The sequence below is a fragment of the Purpureocillium takamizusanense genome, chromosome 4 (genome assembly GCF_022605165.1).
Source record: "Purpureocillium takamizusanense chromosome 4, complete sequence".
NCBI lineage: Eukaryota > Fungi > Ascomycota > Sordariomycetes > Hypocreales > Ophiocordycipitaceae > Purpureocillium > Purpureocillium takamizusanense.
Window position 1 is genome coordinate 2,477,567 of NC_063071.1, and position 24,153 is coordinate 2,501,719.

Sequence of the window (24,153 nt, forward strand, 5' to 3'; positions counted from 1 at the left end):
ATAAATAGAGTAATACTAGCTATATAAATAGAAAGTACTAGCTATATAGATATTCTATATTTTTTAAGCCTACGCCCCGATCCTATACTATACTAGCTGTTTTTAGTATATAAGTATAGGACGAAATTAACGCGCTATAATATATATTAATATCTTAATTAAACTTTAATTAAACTATTATTATAATATAGCGCTTACGCTAGCGTATTAATATAGCTTAATTCGCTTAAAAACGTATTTCCGCTATATTCTTATAATATTATAATATTAGTGTAAGGGCAATAGCACGGTTAGTTCAGTCAGGCAAGAGAGACAATAGCTGCATTAGCCGTTGGGCTGCGCCTATCGCCACGGACTAAGACTGAAGCTTAAGGAGCTTAAATGGCGAAACGCGGGCGAGCCGTGTGGGGATATTTCCCCACGGCCAGCAGTCACGTGGCTGCTGGTCCTGACTGCCCGGGATCTTACAATTAGGGACTTATTTTTCTATACTATACTATATTAGGCGGTAAGAGTACCGCGCTTATATTTATGCCTATTACTAATTTTACCTACGCTTATAACCGATATAAATAAGGCTATAGTATTAATAGGGCCTAAAAATATATTTCCGTTATTTTCTTATAATATTATAATATTAGGGCTATATTATTCTGGGCTAGGTTAGGCTAGCTATAAGGTAAAAGCTACTACTATTTATAATGCCGTTAATAAGCTTAAATAAGCCCCCCCCCTTAGCGCCGCTATTATTACCTATTGCGATAAGACCTTATAATGCCCTCTTAGCTATTATCGCCGTTTATAGTCTTTTACCTATAGCTATAGGCCCGTAATATAGCTATTAAAGGCGCGTTAAGAGGTAAAGTTATAATATTACTTATTATATTACTATATAGTATTTTTCCTTAGGCTATAATAGGCTACTATAGGCGGCCCGCGCTTATATACCTTATTTATATAGGGGTAGGGGTTATATAGTATATAATTAGCTAGAAAAATAGCTAGTACTTTCTATCTATATAGCTAGTATTACTTAAATAAAAAGGGTAATAATATTTTACTACTTTTTAATTATAGAAGTTTAAGCTTAAGGAGGTAAACTATAATACCTTTAATAAAGAGATATTTATAATTATAAAGAGTAATACTATTTATATAGATAGAAAAGTCTAGCTATATAGATAATCTACTTTTTTATTTTTTCTAGCTAATTCTATACTATATAGCCCTTACCCCTATATAAATAAGGTATATATATAAATATAAGCCGTTTATAATAGCCTATTATAGCCTATATAAAATACTATATAGTAGTATAACCGGTAATATTATAGCTATGCCTTTTAACTTACCTTTAATAGCTATATTATAGGCCCGTAACTATAGGTAAAAGACTATAGATAAAGATAGCTAAGAGGTATTATAAGGTAGCTATAATAGCGGGCGGTAAAAGTAACGCTATAAAGGGGGGGGAGGCTACTTAAGCTTATTAATAGTATTAGCTTTATAGCTAGTTTAGCCCGGCCTAGCCTAGAATAATATAGTTTTAATATTATAATATTATAAGGAAATAATAGAAATACGTTTTAAGCCCTATTAGCGCTATAGCTTTATCTACCTTAATTAATAATAGGTATAGGTATAGGCGCGGCGCTTTATTACTTAATACGGTATAATATAGAAAAACGATTTCTTAATATTATAATATAATAAAGAAATAACGGAAATACGTTTTTAAGTAAATTTATTAATGCGCTAATATAGGCGCTATATTATAACGATAATAGTTTAATTGAAGTTTAATTAAGATATCGGCGTATATTATAGCGCGCTAGTCTTATTTTATGCCTATATACTAAAAATAGCTAGTGCGGTCTAAGGGTAGAGCGCGGGCCTAAAAAAAGTAGATTATCTATATAGCTAGACTTTTCTATCTATATAAATAGTACTATATATTATAAAATCGTTTAAATACTAGCGATATTATACTAAGGGGGTAATAAGCCTTATTAAAGTCTTATTAGACTATTATAACCTTTAGATATTTATAAGCTAAGTATAGCTAAATAAGAGGTAGGTATAATAGTATATATATAGCTTTAGCGCTATTTAACCTTATAATTAAATAGTATTTAGGGAAAAGTAACTTTATAAATAGGCTATTAAGAAGGCTTAATTATATTAGCGAAACGCTAGTAAATACCTATTTACTATTAGATTTATAGAACTAGTTAATAGCCGTTAAAGAACTAATAATAGGGGTAATATATTATAGGGGATAAAGTAAAGAGTTAATAAAGGAATAATATTCCTTTATCTTAAATTAGGGCTAACCCCCTTACCGTATTAAAGACCCCTAAACTTAGCTATTAAGCGAGGAAACGTATTATAAAAAAGAGGGATAAAGGTAAAAGAAAGTAAAGATAATAAGGAAATAGGAATATATAGAGATAAAAGGGGTAATAATAATAGAAAGATAAAATAGGTAGTTAACATAGTAAAGTAATTTAATTACTTAATTTTTTTTTATCTCGTTTAGACTAAGAGGTAACGGTCTTATATATAATAAAATAGATATAGCCTTTAATTTAATTATCTATATTAGTCTATATAATATAACTATATAATATAACTATATAATATAACTATATCATATAACTATATTATTAGTCTATATAACTATATAATATAACTATATAATATAACTATATATTATATAACTATATACTATAACTATATACTATAACTATATAATATAACTATATATTATATAACTATATACTATAGATAAAATATCCCGACGGGTATTTAATAAATATCCGACGGATATTTATATAAGAGACTAGGCGATAATAGGTATAGTCCTAATTACTATATAGAGACTAGACCCGACTAGCCTTATTAAGGTTCTAGCTATAACGCTATGCTAAATTTAGCTATAGGTCTAGACTTAAGACTAAAGCTACGCTAAATTTAGCTATACTTAGCTATATTCAGCTATAATGCCAAGCTGAAAAATAGTATTAGACCGACGGATAGATAATCAGACCGAAGGCCGAGTCTATTTTATTATATATAGGGCTATTGCCTCCCAGTCTAGATGAGATAGAAGATTAAGCAATTTTAATTACCTTTACTGTCTCTATATATCCCTATTTCCTTGTTATCTTTACCTTCCTCTGCCTTTATCCCTCTTTCTTATACTTATATACCCTTAAGCTACTATAATATTAAAACTTAATAGTAAATACCCTTACTTACTTCCTTATTTAAGCGCGAAATAATTACGAGTTATTAATAAAGTAATTATATTATATAAGCGAGAAATTAACTAAAAGGGCGCCTTAAAGATTTATTCTTAATAATTAAGAAAATAATAAAGGAAAGCTATAAAAGGAAGATTAATAAAGGAAAGATTAATAAAAGAAAGATCGATAAAAGAAAGATAATAAAAAAAAGATAATAAAGGAAAACCCTAAAATAAGAGACTTATAAAGGTAGGCTAAAATACCTTAGAAACCCCTATAATGAAACGCTATAAGATAGCGGAATCTCCTTATAAATATCGTCGAAACGATTAGCTATTAAATACTTAAAATCGATAATTATAGTTTTAATATTATTAATAAATAATATCTTTACTATAATCTAACTTATATAACCTATATCTCTATCGAATAGCTAAAGGGTAATATACCTCTTTTAAAGGCTTATATCGTCTTAGCTAGCTTATATAAGAATATTAGTAATTCGCTATAGAAATAGTTATAATAATATATTACTTACTTAAAGGCTAGGATATAGAAATATACCTATAAGAAAAAAGCGGCGTAATATCTCTAAAGTAGACGCCTAAATACGCTACTATTAGTCTATATATATAATATAACTATATATATAATATAACTATATATATAATATAACTATATATATAATATAACTATATATATAATATAACTATATATATAATATAACTATATATATAATATAACTATATATATAATATAACTATATATATAATATAACTATATATATAATATAACTATATATATAATATAACTATATATTATAGTGCCTAGATAAATATTTATCTAGTTTAAATACCTAGATAAACATTTATCTAACTAATAGTTATATTTTATACCTAGGTAAATATTTATCCTATATATATTATAGCCGGATAAATATTTATCCAGAATTTTATAATAGCGGCTAGTCTATTATGCCGACGGCTAGTCTATTATACCGACTTTAGCGTATAAGACTAAAGCCACGCTGAATTCAGCTATAGGTCTAGACTGAAGACTAAAGCCACGCTGAATTCAGCTATATTCAGCTATATTCAGCTATAACGCCAAGCTGAAAAATAGTATTAGACCGACGGATAGATAATCAGACCGAAGGCCGAGTCTATTTTATTATATATAGGGCTGTTGCCTCCCAGTCTAGATGAGATAGAAGATTAAGCAAATTCAATACCTTTACTATCTCTATTACCTATTTTATCTCTCTATTATTATTACCCCTTTTGTCTCTATATATCCCTATTTCCTTATTATCTTTACCTTCCTCTGCCTTTATCCCTCTTTCTTATACTTAATTACTATAATATCGAAATTAAAGAAATAAAAAATATAATAAAATACCCTCTTATCTATAATATACGCGCTTAAATTATATTATTTAAAGAGGAAGCCCTTATGCTATTTATTATTATTTAAGCGGCTTAAGATGCTTAGCCCTTAGCGGCCCTTATTTTAGGAATATAGACCTTATATAGGCTAAGGCTAGGAATAAAGAAAGATATTAATAAGATTAAGGGTATTATTATAATTAAAGCCTTATAAATATTAAAGCTAGCTATAAAAATACCCTCTATAGTTTTAATACCTTTATTACTTATATTATTTTTAAGAGCTAGCTTTAACTTAAAAATTTTAGCTATAAAGTAATAAAATAGGAAATACCTCTTAGATTAAGGCAATTCTATTTAAAAAGTAATAAAAAGACGATTATATATTAAATATAGAAGTAAAGGGAATAGGGTTATTATAGCGAAGTAATAAACTTATAAGTAAGACTATTATAGCTTTATTAATTAAACCTTAAGCCGCTATAGCTTTATTAATTAAAACTTAAGTAACTATAAAGCCGCTAGCTTAAGACTAATAGATTACCTTACTTAAGTAAAGTAATAAATTTACTATTAAGGAGATAATTTAATAATGCTTACTTATAGCCCCTTAAATATAACTTAAGTTATTAGCTAAGAATACGCTAAAGGCTATAATAAAAGGTACCTTTAAGCCCCTTAAGGGGTAATTAAATATTCTAACCCTACCTTAAAGGCATTATATATAAATAAGGACGAAAAAAATTAATAATAAATAAGTTTAAAATAAATAAATAACTAATATATAATATATATTTAATATAATAGACCTTATATATCTTAGGTAAATAAGCTAGATAGTTAATATTAAAGTATAAGCTATTATAGTAATAATACCCGATATATTTCTATAAGTAGTAAATAAGTTCGAAACTATATTAAGTATACTATTAAGCTAGACTTACCTTTCTTTATTACCTCTAGGGGTAATTAATAGAAACTTCTAGCCTATAGTTAAGTAATTAATTAAATCCTATATTATAAAAGGACCTTAAATTAAATATAAAGGGATATTAAGAAAGACCCTTATATAAAGTAAACTAATAAGTAATGCCGCTAAGACTCTATAAGTAAAAAAGGAGTTAAATAAACTATAAATCAATATAATAGATAATAAGGCGCTTATAAAGAGATAGCGATAAAGATAGCCCTAATATTATAGCTCTTTCTTAAGGTAAGGGTATCTATTATTAAGGAAGAGTATATTAATAAAAAAAGGCATAAAAGAAGGAATAAAAAAGAATAAAAGAGGGAAAATAGCTTAAGGGAGACGAAAAATAGCTAAAGGAATAGCTAAGGGTAAAAAAGGGCTATAAGGATAAGACTATAAGGATAACTATAAAAAAGGGAAGCTTTCTTAATTAAAGGGAGTATAATATACCTCTTTAGTTATAGTTAATAATATTTATTCTTTTTACCTTATTTTTAGTACTTTAGATATAAGTATACTTTAATAATATAAGTACCGTACTTAAGGCGCGGATCGCTATATAGTTTTATAACTAAGTATAAATATAAGTATTTAACGTTAAAGATTATCTAATTAGCCTATAATTAACCTTTCGGCTATAAAGATAGTTTAGAATTCGGTATCCTTATGCGGTAATGCATTAAGTAGAGATAAGAAAAAGTAAAGGACGAAGAGGATTACGTCCCGCGGGTTTAATATCTTTCTCGCCTTAATATAGTACTTACCGCTATAACGCTCGATAGGCTCTTTATATATGTTTTTATTAGCGTAAAAGGTAGTATAAATAATATAACGCTTTTATAGGTTACGATAAGTATAAGCTTTAAGGTATTAACGAACCGTTATTATCTTAGCGATTAAGGCTTCCTTATTTCTAAAGGAATCTTTATGCCTTTAATTAGCGTTCGTTATTATCTTAATAACTAAAGATATATATATTAAATAAGCCCGCTAAAGTTAAGGAGCTTTTTAATCTTCGTTACGCGAAGCTTTAAGTTATCGTAGAATAAGTTTTCGGTTAGCTAAAGAGGAAGTTTAAGATCGTAAGGTATAACCTAGCGGAATACTATTTCCGCGGCTAGATAAAGATTATATATACCGTAACGGGCCTCTAGAACTTTATCTAGCTCGATAGTAATATCGATATATTATTTAAGGCCGGGTTAAAGGAAGATCTTAATTAATTACGTAAGAAAGTAATTTAGCCGGCTAGCGAGATAGTAAAGGAGTTTCGTAACGCTATCGCGAAGGATAACTAAGATATATTAAGGTATACCTTATAGATATAGTAGAAAGCGAGGATATATTTAATAATAGCTTTAACGATGAATAGAGAGATTAATAAAAGGTTAAAAATATAGCTATAATATATTATATTATAAGGGAGTAAAAAGGTATATTCTATATATATTTAAATAGTTACCTAGCCTATAAGGCTAGCTAGCTAGCCGCTTATATAAAAAAGTTATCGTTTTTATTATTAATAGGGCCTGCCCTTTAATACCTATATTAATAGCTTTATTAATAGCTTTATTAATACCTTTAATAAGCGGCCTTATTTAACTATTAAGGTATGCCTTCTTTAGCGCTTTATTATCGCTAGCGCTATTCTATATAATTACTTAATATCTCTCTATTATAGTAGCGGTAAACTTAATAAGTTAGTATAGCTATAACTTCTTAAACTAACTTTTATAGTCCTTTAAAGCCTTTCTAATATTATTAGCGCTAAGCTTATAATTTAATATTACGAATAAAGTCTATAACGATACTAAATTATAAAGAAATATAAAGACTAAATCTAATAAGCCTATAATATTATTATCGATTATTTATTTCTTCCTTAGCTACTATAATAATAATATAGAGCTTATAGTCTACTTTATTATTTATTAGTTAGATAATAAAGAAGTAACTAAAATACCTTATATAGCCGGCGTTATCGTTAATGCCCTTAATATTAGTATTAGCGTTAGCGGCTATATGCCCTTATCTTTAATTTCGTCTTTATTTCTAGCTTTATTATTAATTTCTTTAATAGTCTTTTAGGCCTCTTTTACTTATAAAAAGCTATTAAGATTAACTACCTCGATCTCTTTATTATTATCGACTTTAATAATATAGCTAGTAATAAATATATTCGATAGGAATATAGTATTATATAGACTTACCTAAGATAAGCTAATTATATATAATTAATACCCTTTTTCTTTAAATCTTTAATTATATTTAGCCTATTATTTATTTATAGCCTTAAATATACCTATCTCTTCGTTATATATATAGCTTATACCGTAAAAGTCTCTTATCTATAAGAAATAGCGATATTTCTTCTAAAGGTTACTATAATAGTTATATAGTCTCTTAATAGTCTAATTTAAGTATAGCGACGGAAAATAGTCCTTAAGTAATAGTATAATCGTCTTTATTATCGACTTTATATATATAGCTTTATCTAACTCGAGCCTACCTTTATTTCGAGCCTTATATAAGAATATTATAAACGCTAGATATAGAAAGGAGCTAACCTAACTAAAAGAGGCATAAGGCTTAGGACGGCCTAATAACCGGCCTAATAGGGCTAGGCAGCTAGTAAAGAGAAGCACCCTAGGTAGGGGTTACGTAACCTAAGAGGTAATCGAAAGGATTATACTTTAATTACCTCGAATAATACTAGAGATTAAGAGGATTACTATATAATTAGGAAGATTAATAAAGAGATAGGTAAGTATATATATTATAGTTATTATTAAAGTAAATAGCTAGATCTTTAATAATTAATTTAAATATCTAAGTATTTATTACTTAAGTAAGAAATATAAACCTTCTTAATAGACTTTATAAATCTTTATTATTTATTATTAAGCTTAATATATTTCTTAAGTAATAATAAACCTTAAGATCCCTTTAAGGCTCTATTATATTTTAATTACTTTTATTTAATATATTACTCTTAATAACTAATAAATAATATATCTACCGCTAGCGGTAATACTTAAAACCTTAAGTAAATACTTATTAATATATAAGCTAAACTTCGATAATTCTATAAGTAAGTTTATAATAATATTAAAGGAAGAACTTTAAGTATCTTTAAATTCCTTAAGCTTAAATCTTATAACGGTTAGAAAGGTAATATTAGATCTTTCTTAACTTAAGCTAAGGCTTACCTTTATATAAATAATATTATTATTAGACTTATTATATAAATATTTTATATTAGGAATCTCTTAATTAAAAAAGCCTTTAAATAATAAGAACTTACCTTAAGGAATTACTTAAATTATAAAAATAATATAAATAAAGATAAAGAAATTAATAATATCTTTATTAACTATATAGCCTTTAAATAGCGATTTATAATTATTTTTAGAGACCTTAATAAAGAAAGGACTATTATATAATATTTAAAAAATCTTAAATAGACTAGATTAACTATATATTATAATCGTAAGTTTTAATACTATATATTTAAACTTAATCTTAAAGATAATGCCTTTATAGAATACTTCTATAATAGACTTTAAGAAGATATAAAAAATAAACTTAATAAGGTCGATAAACTAAATAAATTTAATAAATATATAAAAATAATAATTAAGATTAATAATTATAATTATTAATATTAATTAAAACGAGAAATAAAAGAGGGTATTTTATTAAAACTTATATACTTTAAGTTAATTAAAGAAAACCTTATCGATATTATTTTATAGCTTATAGATATTATAGTAGACTTATAGACCTTAATGCTATTTTATATAATAATAAAAAGTAAAAGACTTATTATAATTATAAAAAGATTAAATATTTTATAAATAAATATTAATAGAAAAAACGAGACTAAAAATTAATCTTTAAACGATAAGCTTATATAGTTATTAAAGAAAGAGTCTTTAATTATATAAGCCTTTACTTTTCGGGATATTATAATAATAATTATTAAACTTATAAATCTAATAAAGATAGATTTAAATAATACTTAAAGAAGCTTAAAGAGCGATCTTTAACTATAATATAATAAGACTAACCTTATCGAAGGGATATTAAAAAATGCCTTATTAATATATAATAAAATATTAGCCTTACTATATAGTAATTTATATAAGATTAAGAATATAAAACCTAACTTAATAAATATTATAACGATCGACTTAAATATTATAGGATTAAAACCCTAAAGGGAAAAAGTAATATATCCTTAAAATATAACTATTATATAAGCTTATAAGAAAAGGTAGCTTTATTACCTTCTTTTAAAAGATATAAAGAAGATATCTTAACTATAAAGTAACTTCTCGCTATTATTTAATAAAAATATTAAAAATACTCTTAAACTTAACTAATATAAAACGACTATAATTTTCTTTACCTAAACTTATTAAAATATAGATATATCCTATAATTTAGCTATATTTATATATTATATCCTTTATACCTTTAAAATAAACTAAAATATAAATAAATACCTATATAATTAATACCTCTTTAAATAATACCTAATATTATCTATATAACTTAAGTATTAAAGTATAATATATTAATAAAGGGTATAAAATAAAAAGCTAAATTATATTATTAGCTATTAAATTAAGCTACCTTAATCTTACCTTTTTATATAAAAGAAACCTTTACTTACTTATATTAAAAAAGCTTAAATAAAGGGCTTAATTAATATATCTTTTTTACGGTATAATTTATAAGAGGAAATATAATATAAGAAAATATTAACTAATCTATATTAAAATTAATTTAAATATCTTAGATATTAATATCTTTTAGGATATAAATAGCTCTTTAAGTAATAGACTTATTATCGCTAAAAAACTATTAAGTAAGATAATAAAAGGATTATTATCCCTTATTAATAAAAGGATCTTTATAAATATAAAAAATAAAAATTATAAATATTTACTTATACCGATAAATATTAAAAAACGATAAATCTAAGTAATAATCGATAGTAAAGTATAAAGAAACTATATCTTATTAAATCTTATTAATAAATTAAAATTACCTTAAAAATAGAAAAATAAGCCTTATTAATTTAAAACTATAAAAAGAGAATTTATTAATTATAATTATAAAGTAATTAATATAAAAATTATATACTTCTTAATTATTATTAATAAAAGATAATATAATTTAAAGCTTAATATTATAGATATCTTAATATATTAAATTATATTAAGGATACCTTAATTATAAGTAATCTTAAAGTTAATTAAAGTATAGGCTAACTTTAATAAGATATATTAAAAAGTAAATTAATTATTAAAAAATAAATTAATTTAAAAAATTAAAATACCCCTTTAAATAAATCGATAAAAAGAGCCCTTAAGATTTATATAATTATTAAAGAGCTTAAATTAATACTTAACGAAAAGATTCTTAAAGAATATTATTAATATAATAAATTATTTAGTAATAAGCTAAAAATAAGACTTTTAAAATATAGCTAATAAGACTATAAAATACCCTTAAAGCCTAAAGTAAAACTTAAGTTCTATAAAATCTACTTATTTAATAAAGAAAAAATAAAAGCCCTTAATAGCTATTTTAAGGAAAACTTAAGGAAAGGATATTTTCGATTATTAATATTATTAATAAGATATCCTATCTTATTTATATTAAAGAAAAATATAAAATATAAAATATATATAGATTATTAATAATTAAATAATATTATAATTAAAATCGATATTTATTACCTTTAATTATAAAACTATAAGATAAACTCTATAGTATTAATTACTTTATAATATTAAACTTAAAAAAAGTATATAATTTAATTTAAATTAAAGATAGTAAAGAATAGAAAATAGCCTTTTAAATAAGATATAAATTATATAAGTATTTAATTATACCTTTTAGATTACTTAATATACCTATAAGCTTTTAAATTATAATTAATAATATCTTTAAAAAATACCTTAATATATTTATTATAGTTTACTTAAATAATATCTTTATCTTCTTTAAGATATTAAAAGAATATAAATAATATATCTATAAGGTTTTAAAGAAACTTTAAGATATAAAGCTCTTTATAGAAGTAAAGAAATATAAATTCTATAAATAATATATTAAGTTCCTAAAATATAAAATTACCTTTAAATTTATTAATATAGACCTAAATAAAGTTAAGACTATTAAGGATTAGCCTTTTTTAATTAATATTAAAGAAGTATAAGCTTTCTTAAGTTTTATTAATTTTTATTAAAGATATATTAAGAATTTTAAAGTAATTAATATTTTTTTAATTAATTTAATAAAAAAAGATCGACTTTTTATTTAAAACGAAAAGGAATAAGCTATATTCGATAATATTAAATAAATAATATTAAAAGAACTTATTTATACCTTATTAAACTTATCTCGATTTTTTAAAGTTAAAATTAATATCTTAAATTAGGTATTTAATAGATAACTAAAATAATAAAATAAAGAAAGATAATTATACTTTATTGCCTTTTATTTAAAAAAGCTTAATAAACTAAAACTTAATTACTTAATTTATAATAAAGAACTTATAGTAATTATTAAAGTATTTAAAAAATAGAAATATTATTTAAGTAATATAATAATAATAATTAAGGTCTATATTAATTATAAAAACCTAATTAGCTTTATAATAATAAAGGAATTAAATAAATATTAAATTTAATAATATAAATTTTTATTAAAGTTTAACTTTAAGATTATTTATTATAAAAAAAGCAAAAATAAATAAGTTAATATATTAAGCTAACGAAAAGATCTTAAGTCCTTAATAAAAATATAATAAGTCGCGATTTTATAATTAAACGATAAAGGTATATTAAAATTAAATATATAATAAGTTAATATAATATAAAAAGTCGAACTTAATTAAAAATAGAATTAATATATTTAATAAGCCTATATAAATAACGAACTTATAAGTAAATAAAAAACGAACCTAGCCTTATTTAAAAAATAAGATATACTTTTATTTAATAATTAATATTATATTCTTATATAACTTTAAAAAAAGCTTATTAAAGAAATATATAAGTATTAATTATATAAATATTAAGGGGTCTATAAGACCCTTACGAGACTATAATAGACTTAAGATTTCCTTAAGGTAAGATATATAATATAAAAAGTTATTCGAAACTATAATATATATAATAAAGCTAAAAGTAATTACTATATACCTTATAAAAAACTCTAATTAATATTATTATTAAATAAAGTATAAGATATAATTATACTTAACTTTATTATTAAGTTATTTTTATTAAAGGAATTAATAATAAAAATAATTTATAATAATATCTTAATTATTATAAAGAAGCTTATAAAATATAAGTATTTTATACCTTATAAAGAGTTAAGTATAACTTAAGACTTAATATATATATTTATTTAAGTAATAATAAGCTAATATAGCCTATTAAAATAATTAATCTTAGATCGAGATAAACTCTTTATATCTAATTTCTAAAAGAGCTTAATATAATAACTAAAAGTTAAATATTCCCTATTTATAATATTTTACCTATAGATAAATAGATAAATAGATAAATTAAATAACTTAATTAAATACTTAAGTAATATTTATAATATTATATTAATTATAAATAAAATAATTAAGTAAAGCTATTATTAATAGCTTAATAAGCTTATAATAGCTTAAATAATAAAGCTATTAATATATTACCCTTTAAAATAAAATAAAATATTATATTAATAAAAAGAGATTAAAAAGATTAACTTTAAAGGAGGGGGATAAAGTATATCTCTTTCGACGAAATATTAAAATAAAGAGACCTAGCGGAAAACTCGACTAAAAGAAAATCGGACTATTTAAAATTATAAAGAAAATCTTAAAAACTAGCTATAGACTATTACTATCTTAGAATATAAGGATATACCTTATATTTTATATTTTATTATTAAAATTAATATTTAAGAAAGTAAAGCTTAAAATAAATATCGAAATAAAAAAAATAAGAATATAATATTAATTAAATACTAGACTTAAGACTAAGAGAATATAGAATTAAGTACCTTATTAAGTAAAAAGGTTATAAATATATAGAAAATATATAAAAACCTAGTTTTTATTTAAAGAAGTACCCTTAATTAATATATTAATTCTATTAATAAAATTAAACTTTATTAATATCGAGAGAGATAAGGCTATATCGAGGTAGACTATATCTTACTCTTTAATAAAATCCGATAGAAGTTAATCTAAGCCTAATAAAGTAAGGCGCGCCCCCTTAACGTAACGCTACTCTTTCTTTACTTCCTCTTACTTAACCCGCTTAAGCTCCTTTACGCTATTAATCCTATAAGAAATAGCCTATATTATTTTCTTAAACTATATCTTCTTTTATTTTCGAAGCTATAATACTTATTAGTACTTAGCTAAAGCCTTCTCCTTAGCCTCTTTTAATTCGCGCTCTAGCTTTAAGTATTACTTAGTAATTCCTTATAGTTATAATAGCGATATCCCTAAGATATTATAACGGGATTAATTATCCTTAATATACTATATATAGCGACTAAAGTCGAGTAATAATGCCTAATACTATACTAAACCGCGCGATTAATAATATAAATAAGATAGTATAGTAAAGATATAAGGATTATTAAGGATAGAAGTAAGAAAATCGTTATAACGAATAAAAGACGATTTCGCTTTTACTTATTACTTAAAGATATAGTTAAAAGATATTATAGGCTAGGATATAAGAAAGAAGAAGCTTATTAATATATAAAAAAGGACGCGACTTATTTATATAGCCTTAAAGGTAAGACTAAAGAAGTAAGGGAATAATATTATAAACGCTAAATAAAAAAGGGAGCTAACTTAACTAAAAAAGGCATAAGGCTTAAGATAGCCTAATAACTAGCTTAATAAGGCTAGGTAGCTAATAAAGAGAAGTACCCTAGGAGTTATATAACTTAAGAAGTAATTAAAGGGATTATATTTCGATTACCTTAAGTAATACTAAAGATTAGGAGGATTACTATATAATCGGGAAGATTAATAAAGAGATAGGTAAATATATATACTATAGTTATTACTAGAGTAAATAGCTAGATCTTTAGTAATTAATTTAAGTATCTAAGTATTTATTACTTAAGTAAGAAGTATAAACCTTCTTAACGGACTTCGTAAATCTTTATTACTTATTATTAAGCCTAATATACCTCTTAAGTAAAGTAGTACTAGCCGTATAGATAGAAAGTACTAGCCGCATAAATATTCCATATTTTTCTAGGCCCGCGCCTTACCCTTATGCCGCGCTAACTATTTTAGGTATATATATAGGACGAGACTAGCGCGCCGTAATATATGCTAACGTCTTAATTAAATTATATTATTATAATATAGCGCTTACGCTAGCGCGCTAGCTAGGCTTAATTCGCTTAAAAAACGCATTTCTATAGTTTCCTTATAATATTATTATATTCGGATAGATATTCTTCCGCTCTAAATCTCTCCGCTAGGCCCGGTCGGGCGCTACCGGCGCCGCGCCTATGCTTACTACTACTACCTATTAATTACGCTTATACCTACGACCTTATCTACTTTATTACCGGTAAGGCCTAATTCGCTTAAAAATAGCGTTTTTACCGTTTTCTCCTAATATTATAATATTAAGGCTATATTATTCTATACTAAGCTAGGCGCTTATATATTAGGTACTATAGCTTATAACGCCGTTAGTCGGCCTTAAGCGGTATTACTACTATATTATTAATAGCGGGTACCTTATAATACCGTCGTTATTATTATTGTCCTATAAGGCTTACTATAAGGCCATAATAATACTATCTCTATCGTTTAAGGCTACTATAATAGCTACCTAAGCTCGTTATTAAGGTCGTCTCTTTTAAATTAAAAGGCCTAATAATAAATACTTAGATTTAAGTATTAAGTACCTTAACTAATAGTTTAATTAAGCTACTAGCTTAAGCCCTTACTTTAACGTTATTAAGCTTAAGTTTATAAAGCTTAAAACTATAAAGCCTAGCTTTAAGATATAATATCTACTTTAGCGTCGTTATTATTAATATCGTTAGTATTATCGTTATTAATAAGCTTTAAGTATTATAGTACCTTTAGCTTTTTATTAACGGTATTAAAGTAAGGCCGCCTATAAGTTCTCGATATAACGGTTAGGTCGCGGATATTATAGTAGCTATCTTCGATATTTTATAGCTATTAATAATTAAGCTTAAAGGTAAAAGGTAAAGAAAGTAACGATATAATAAGAAGACGAATTAATAGCTTTTTAAGTTATTAATAAATAGTAAATTAATTATAAAGTAATAGCTTCTCTTCTATAAAGTATTTAAAGACTATATAACTATAAAGTAAGCTATATTAAAGCTTAAAGTTACCTATATAATCCCTTAATAGCTTTAGCTTATATTAATTAAGTATAATAATAAGGGTAAAGTAATATTACTTAATAAAAAGGTCGATTATTAAGTATATAAGTTAGTAACTTAACTTATTAAGCTATACTTATTAAGAGAATTTATTTCGCTATTTTTATTTATATAAGGTAGTTATTTAATTATATTTTAAGCCTTATTTTTAATTATCTCGATAAGAGATTTATAAAGCTAAAAGAGGTCTATTATACTTATTATAAAAAAAGACTTTATATTTATATAGGTAATCTTAACTAAATTATTAATTTATTAGCTAAAGTTATAATACTAATTAATATAGTATTTTACTTATTACTTACGCTATAGTATATACTCCTTTTATATATATCGTAAGATATACCTTTATTTATAGCTAAAGGTCTTAATAAAGGACTTTTATAAGTCCTTAAAGGTATTATAATTAGCGATATAAATAATATATTTAAAGGCTTTATATATACCTTTACGATTATAGTCTTTTAGGCTAATAGGTATCTTAAAACCTTTTTATATTTATTATTATATATATTTTAAATAAAGCTTAGGCTTAAAAGGGTTAAAAAGGAAATTAGCAAAAAAGTTAAGGTTATTATTATTAATAAAGTTAATAGTATTATCGTTATTAACGGTATTATCGCTAGCGCTATCGCTAATATTATTATCCTTTTAACTAAAGTTAATTCTATAATAAATATAAGCTAAGATATAATATATATATAGCTATTATTATATATTAAGAAAGACCTTTATAAAGACTATATAAAGAGCTTATTCTTTATTTATAATAATAACCTTTAAGGTAAGTATATTAAGGCTCTTCTTTAAGTCGTTAAGCTACTTAATAAGCTATTAAAAATAATACTCTTTTTCGCTATTAATAAGGCTAAAGGCGAAGTTAATAAGGCTCTTTTAATCTATAACGCTAATAACTTAGAAAAAAGGTAGCTTAAAGTAATTAGTTTAGTATATATTATTAATATTAAAGACCTTTAAAAACTTCTTTTATATCTCGCGATATTAAAGGTAGGTCTAAAGGATAGCTTAAAGTCGTCCTTTATTATTAAGTTACTTAATAACTTAAATACCTTTAGCTTTTTTAACGGTCTTAAAGAATTTAATAAAGGCTTATATAAATATAAGGCTATTAAGATATTCTTTTTTTATAGCTTAATAATTATTATAGATATCTTTATTATAGAAGAAGCTATAGTCTAGGTTAGCTTTATAAACGATATTAGCTATCTCTTAAGCTTATAAGCTATACTCTATTATAAGCTCTCTCTCTTTCTATCGCTATAATAATATATAGTAATAAAAGGTAATATAAGCTAATAGATCGAGAGATTAGCTATAATTATACTAACCTTTAATTACCTTATATATCTATTTCTAATTAATAGACTTAATAGCTAAGGCCGTTACTTTAATAAAGTAGTCGAGCTTTTAAGATATTATCTTCTAAAGCCTTATACCTTTAAAGGCTTACCTTAGGCTATAGTCGTAATATAAGACGATATATAAAGGTTAAGAGATATTATTAATCTCTCGCTTAATAAAAGACGAGGCTTTTATAAGGTAGGCGCTATTCTCGTAGTAAAAGTTAATTAAGAAGTTAGAGAGGTCTTAAAAGGTATCGAAAAGCTATAAAGGTAGTAAAAGAGGAATTAGCGCGCTAACGAAATTATCGTTAGCTACCTTATTAATTAGCTAGCCTATATTAAAATCTTATTAATTAACTTATCGGCATTATAGCCTATAAGAAACTTACTATTAATAGCGGGCTATTTATCGGTAGGCTATTTATTAGTAGGCTATTAAGATATATTAAGAAGAAGACTAAGATCTATATTATAGTCGTAGGCCTATATAAGAGCTATATAATAGCTACTTATATCGTAATATAGCATTCGAGGCGTTACGATATAATGCCTATGATAATATTAAAAGTTAGCGTAGGTACTTATTATATTATAGGCCTAACTATATAACCGGTTTTAATAGGGTAGCCCTACGCTAACTCGCGCTATAAACCTTATTCGGGTATAGCGGGCTATGCGGTATAGGATTAGCTAGGAAAAATAAAAATATAGAATATCTATGCGGCTAGTACTTTCTATCTATACGGCTAGCACTACTCCTTAAGTAATAGTAAACCTTAGGATCCCTCTAAGGCTCTATTATAAAGAACTTAAGGAATAATATCGTTATCTCGGGCCGCTATATATACCTCTTTAAGCCCTTTTTCCCCTTAGTCTCGCTAGCTATATTATTATCGTTTAGGGTAGCTTTAATAGCGCTTATCGAAGCTTACTTTAGTCTTATAAGCGGCGGCGGCGGCGGTATTAATTCTATCGGACTAGGCTCGTTAGAGACGTCTTCCGCGACGATAGATATCTCTTCTTCGGTAGCGGGCTTAGTAATAGCTATAGTAGTAACGGCGGCATGGGTCTTTTTATGCGGTATCGTAAGGGTTATAGGTATAGTGTTTTAAAAAGTAGTAAATTTAATGATCCCGAGACTAGAATACTGCCGTAGCTAGTCTCAATAAGGAAGGTAGTGAGGGAAAGTATGCATAACGCGCTAATAGGGGTCGAAAACGGTACTTTGACCCCCTAGCAGCTTTTTATATAGTGGGCCGAAGTCACTCTCTAGACCCCAAGGTGGTGCTAACAGAGCTAGCCGAGCAGGGCCTAAAGCCGCTAGAGACCCCAAATGCCTGAAAGACGTAGGCCGCATCTAATATTTACTGTCGCTCTACTCCGTACTCTCGGTCGCCATTTCCAAATTCATCTGGTGCAACATAAAGGTTTCAACTGCTCTGCTGACAGTCATGGCCAGCCTCGCAGCGGCAATTCCCGGCGTCCACGAAAACGTTCGACGAGCACCTTGCTCTCCCACAGTGGACACTGCTATTAAAGCTGGAGTCGCGGCAGTGAATATGGCATTCAGCGTTGCCCCACCCCAAAATCTTTCGCTGGCCCTCGACAGTGGGGTCGCTGCCTTTTAAGAAGCGCTTGGCTGTCAGTAGACGCTTTACGGCGGCCAATGGAGAAAACCTCAATAGTGAGCTTATCTTGGAACGGACTACGGCATTACGATTCCGCATTGGACGGTTTGAAACGAGGCAGTGGAAGATAATGCACTTATCATCGAGCTGCGTTAAGTGCGGGAGTTGCTGGCCGTGTTGGTTTGAAATTCAAGATCAACCAGATGTCGCGATTATTGGCGTGGCCAGCTGCGATAATGCAAACAATGTCAATCGATTCGAAGTCCTGTGGTTATTGTAGCTAGGCAATCTTGATCAACTTCTATAGGTTTCGGCAATGTCTGCGGATACAAGTCGCGAATTGAATCAAAATGACAGGGGTGGGCGTCTGAATACGGATCAGGCGACATTTCCGCAAAGGCCTAACTACACGTCGCACCGTTCCGTTCCTACCCAGGCAAGCGGCCAGCTCCCGCAGGGCGGCCAAGAAATTCGCGTTGGTTAGCTGCGTATCCTCCTGGTCGGGCCGGCGATCGAACCATCATGGGGCCAAGCCCGGTAGCTTCCATTGTGCGTACGTCGGGCAAGCGCGCAGCTAGTCCGGCCGGTAACCCGCGTCTGAGCTCAAGCGGCTGAGGAAGCTGAGGAGGGCATGCTTCACTTAGGCACTGCAGCCATGACACAGCGGTTGGCATGATTGAGGCGTAGCGGCCGGCAGAACCGATTTGACGGCGCTCGGCTTCCTCGAGCTGTAGGGCCAAGCGTACGGGGCGCGGCAGCTTGAAGAAGCCCTCGGTCGAAGGTTGGGCGGCATAGGAATCGTAGGCCTCCCAAGCGTTCAGTTCCTCGACGGCCTCGAGCGCGAGATTGCGGTATTGGCGTTGCCCAGCTTGTGGGGCGCAGCCACTGAAGCTGCCCCTCGCTCCCTCCATCACGGCGCTCATCATCAAGAGGGTCAGCTGGCCTAGAGGAAGCCGTACACCCCATGACCGCTCTCGGTACCGGTCAAGTACGTCCACTACTGATGAAGTGGCGAGTACGTAAGGGCGAAGAACGCATAGGAAGAGTGACGGTAAGACGCGTTCGCCATATGCCAAAAGGGAGCTGATCAACTGGCTCCGGCCCTGAAGCTCGCTGGAGCGGGCATCCAGCGCCACCTCGGTGTAGTTGCCACCCCCTAACCGCGTCGCACGCTTGCAGAAGTCCAGGACAATGGCATTCCCGTAACAGTAAAGCCCCACAGCGCCAGCTAACTCTTTCTGAAAGGGCAGGCCGGAGTATGCGCATAAGCAAAGCCCAACGAATGGTGTCATAGCAGCCTCTGCGCGAACCATATAGTGCGCGGTAGTGTCCCAGTCAGTAAAGACGTTCTTGTCTTGCATAACCAATCCGAGATGCGCTAATTTCTCGCGGTTCTGCAAGAATACACTCGAACGGAGGGCGTCCCGGGCTAGGGCTAGCCAACAAGCCGCGTCCTCACGCCCGTCACACTCGACCAGACATTCGTCCCATAGGTCGCCGATTCGACGTCCTAGGTATACAGTTGTGTCGAGGGAGTCAATCGGGCAGAAGAACTCATCCACTCCAATGCAGAACGCTAACAGTATGGTGAGGGCCGGACGGGTCGCGGGCGTACCTGGCAGCCACTGCTCCGTGAAGTGAATAGTGTCACGGAGCGAATAAAACTGCTCAGCGGCCGTGGCACCAACAGGAAACGTATTTCCGGCATACGATATCAGGTGGCTCTCGTTCGGAGCCTCGACATCCATCCAACCACGGACTAAGTCGCCGACACGCCGTGCCGAAGCAGGCAAGTCGAGTGACCCAGCCCACGTCGCCCCCCCAGCGAGCTCATCGACAAACGTTCCCCCTCCTTGCAACAACCGAGCCGCCCATGGACCTGTGGCAGCGAGAGTACCGAGTGGGGCAATGCACGGATCGAACAGTTCAGCGCCTCGTCCCTTGATGATTGGGTTGGCGGCCAGAAGGTCGAGCGCTTCTCCGCGAAGAAAGTCAACGTCATATCCCACGGTCGCAATATAATCGAGGAAGGATTGGGAGACCATAGCCCGAGATGGCATCTGATGAGGGTCGAGAAATATGCGAAAGTGACGACTGCACCGTCGGGTCAAACCAGAGGGTGCACGATAACTAAGGTCGCCAAAAAGGGGAATGCAACAAACGAACAAGGCGTTGATCCAATGCCAGGTTTCTGGGGCTACCCTTTAAATAGGGTAGAGCACTCGCTTCACTAACTAATGGACTCGGTTTGCCCTATTCTTGGAAGTAATCAAGCTAAATGATTCTTCCTTGTTTAAGTCGCCGAGTGAGCAAATGCCAAGCATCCATGCAGTAGTGGGTGTTAGAATAACCCTGTTACGGGCGCTTGAACGTAGCCACTGTATCATCGCCCTCGCCTCAAATGGAGCATGTGTCGGCATATGCTCCACTGTAGCGTTGTTTCTAACAGGACATTGTGAGACCTCCATACCATCAGTCATTCCACGTCAAGAATCTTTCCACGTCATGAAACACTCCACATGCCTTGGCGGGTAAGCCTTGTCTTCCCAAGGAGCTACGATCTCTGTAACAACGATCCCACCGCGTCTAGCAGGGATGTGTTACACCACGGCTGCTCTCCCACTTCTTGCAGTACGGGTCACACCGCAAGCCCGCGCCGCTCGATTCTAGTGTCCCCGCCTACCTTATTTGTTATGTAGTGGTCTGAGCGGCGTAGGATTCGTTGGGAGTAAAATGGCTGGGGAGATACCTTTCGCGAATAGCACTTATATCTTTAGAGCTCTCGGCTCATTAACTACAATTGCCGGCGGGTATATTATAATAGGTAGCATCGCCGCTATTATATAAACGCCCTGTTATTAACTGAGCTTATAATCCTAAGTTTATTATATTATACTTAATAAGATACTATATTAAAGTAAGAAAGATGTTAAATTAATAGAGTATATAGCCTTATTTTATTTTATTTTCCTATTTTTACTTAACTTAATATAAGTACTTAATAACCCTTAAATTATTTTATACTAAGCTTAAAAGATATTTAAATACCTTTATCTACTCTCTATAGTAAAAATATATATAGTTTAAATTAAAAGGGATATATAATATTAAGAGCTCTAGGGCTACTAAGTAGCAGTTAATAGCCCCTAATATATTATACGCGGCATAGGCAAATAGAGATTTATAACCGTGGGCAGATAATAGTAGTTTCTCTATAGGAGTAGAGATGCGATCGACGATTGGCGTCAGCAGGCTACGCGAGACGATAGGCTCCATGGTAGGTGAGGCTAGCACCTCTAAATCATCCCACGGCCGGGCATTGTGTCTGATAGCGCCTCGGGCAGTAGCTACGGCAAGAATCGTAGAGGATGAATCGGCAGTCGCGGGTCTCGGCATAGGCTATGAGTAACCAGTGAATCCCAGAAAGCCTGTCTTCGACGATGGAGAGCGTAACGTGGTCCCGGACAACTGAAAGAATGAGAGCAGTGCATGGAGCACTTTGGCTCAGCTCCGCGAGGCGAGACCGCGAGGTGGATGTTTCCGACGAACTCGAGAACACAGACTTGCTCGGCGTTTCAACTCGCCAGGGTCCAGACGCGCTTCGTGATGACTGGCAGTGCACGGCAGCCGCGCTACTAATTCCGGATGGTGCACCGCTTACACGCAGGTTGATCGTGGGCTGGCCGTAGGCGACTGCGGCATGGACTTCGGTCACTCGTTGAGCCGTTGGAGGAGCATCTCGTGACAACGCATGTGCGCGCATTCGTCAGGGGCAAGTGCCTGAATAATTTGCCTTTGATTTGATGCTGCGAGAATGGGCTCGGGGCGTTGTCTCATCTTGGCGAGCTCATCCATGGTGGTCATCATGGTTGCCGGCGTGAGTCGACACTCCGTTGCTGCTCGGTGCGTCGGCGTCGGCTCTCGTCAGCTTTGGCGCTGGTCTAGGGACTCTCTTTTGACTCTCTCGGCTCCGAGGCAATATGGGGACGCGCTGTCCGAGAGGGGCTTCGGCACGGGTCCCCATTCGTCGACGATACGCTTTTCGGCTTCGGCTTCGGCTTCGGCTTGCGTGGCCGCACCGCTGACAGAAGCCTCGCTGACATATTCTCAAGACTCGCAGCACAAGCGACGGACATGGCTGGCCCAAGGGCGCACCCAAGTGGGCCGTGAGGCGTTCACGGGCCAATGTGACTTACACGCGCGACTCCCGAGCACGACAGAACTGGAAACGCGCACAGGGCGCGGCAATGACTCAGCCTGGCCGTTATGAACGTGACAATGTGCAAGGCTATGCTCGCAAGCCGAACCGAAGCCGACCACCATGGTGGTGGTGATGATGATGAAATGTGGCGAGCTACAGCCTGTCGTACGTGCCTGCCAGTTCCTCTATTTAAGTTGACCGCTCCGCCAGCCAACGAGACGCTTGAGGAAGCAAGCAGCACCACAGTTGAAGCCATCGCAACTATCTTATACCTATCAGCACACACAACAAAACGAAAGAGGCAGTCGATATAATATACACATCCGGGACACAATCAGCTTAGGCCTACCTGAGAACCAAGCAGGCTGAATCTCACGCATTTCATCGCCTTTCCCCAGTCATCTATCCTCGGCTTCTTAAGCTCCAAGTCACCCAACAACTCGACATCGTCACAATGCCCTTCGCTTTCGGCAAGAAGACCGCCACGACCTCTGGCAAGCCTTATACGCACCAGACAACGTCGGAGGCGACGCTCGTCGACCACACTCTTCCAGAAAACACCAAGCCTGAGATCCGGTCCCGGGATCTCACGTCCAAGTCCTCTGGGAAGGACAAGGTAGATCACAGGCGGAATTGGGAGGCTCTAGCGTGTAAGTCGCAAAACGACACAGGCCGCGCCGAGGCGAATCGAGGACTTCACTGACTTCCAACGGGTCCAGTTGCCGCCATGACCCGATGATGGGAGCATTGGCGAACTGTAACGATGACATGCAGCTGCCCGAGTTCTTTGTCCAAAGCGACTTTGCTTCCCTTTTTGTTCTTGCGCCGGTGCCGGAGACGCTAGGGGCGATATGATTTTGGCCGCTGTAATACGGAATGAT

At 31.0% G+C, this 24,153-nt stretch overlaps 1 protein-coding gene across 1 annotated transcript; it reads left to right on the plus strand.

The window, feature by feature from the left end:
* Positions 1 to 23,726: 23,726 nt before the first annotated feature.
* JDV02_005399 (uncharacterized protein) lies at positions 23,727 to 24,011 on the plus strand (the record flags this gene model as incomplete). The annotated part of the gene is made up of 2 exons (XM_047986695.1): positions 23,727 to 23,922; positions 23,992 to 24,011. The coding sequence occupies 2 exons, from the start codon at positions 23,727 to 23,729 to the stop codon at positions 24,009 to 24,011; spliced, it is 216 nt and encodes a 71-aa protein (XP_047842678.1).
* Between the last annotated feature and the right edge of the window lie 142 nt (positions 24,012 to 24,153).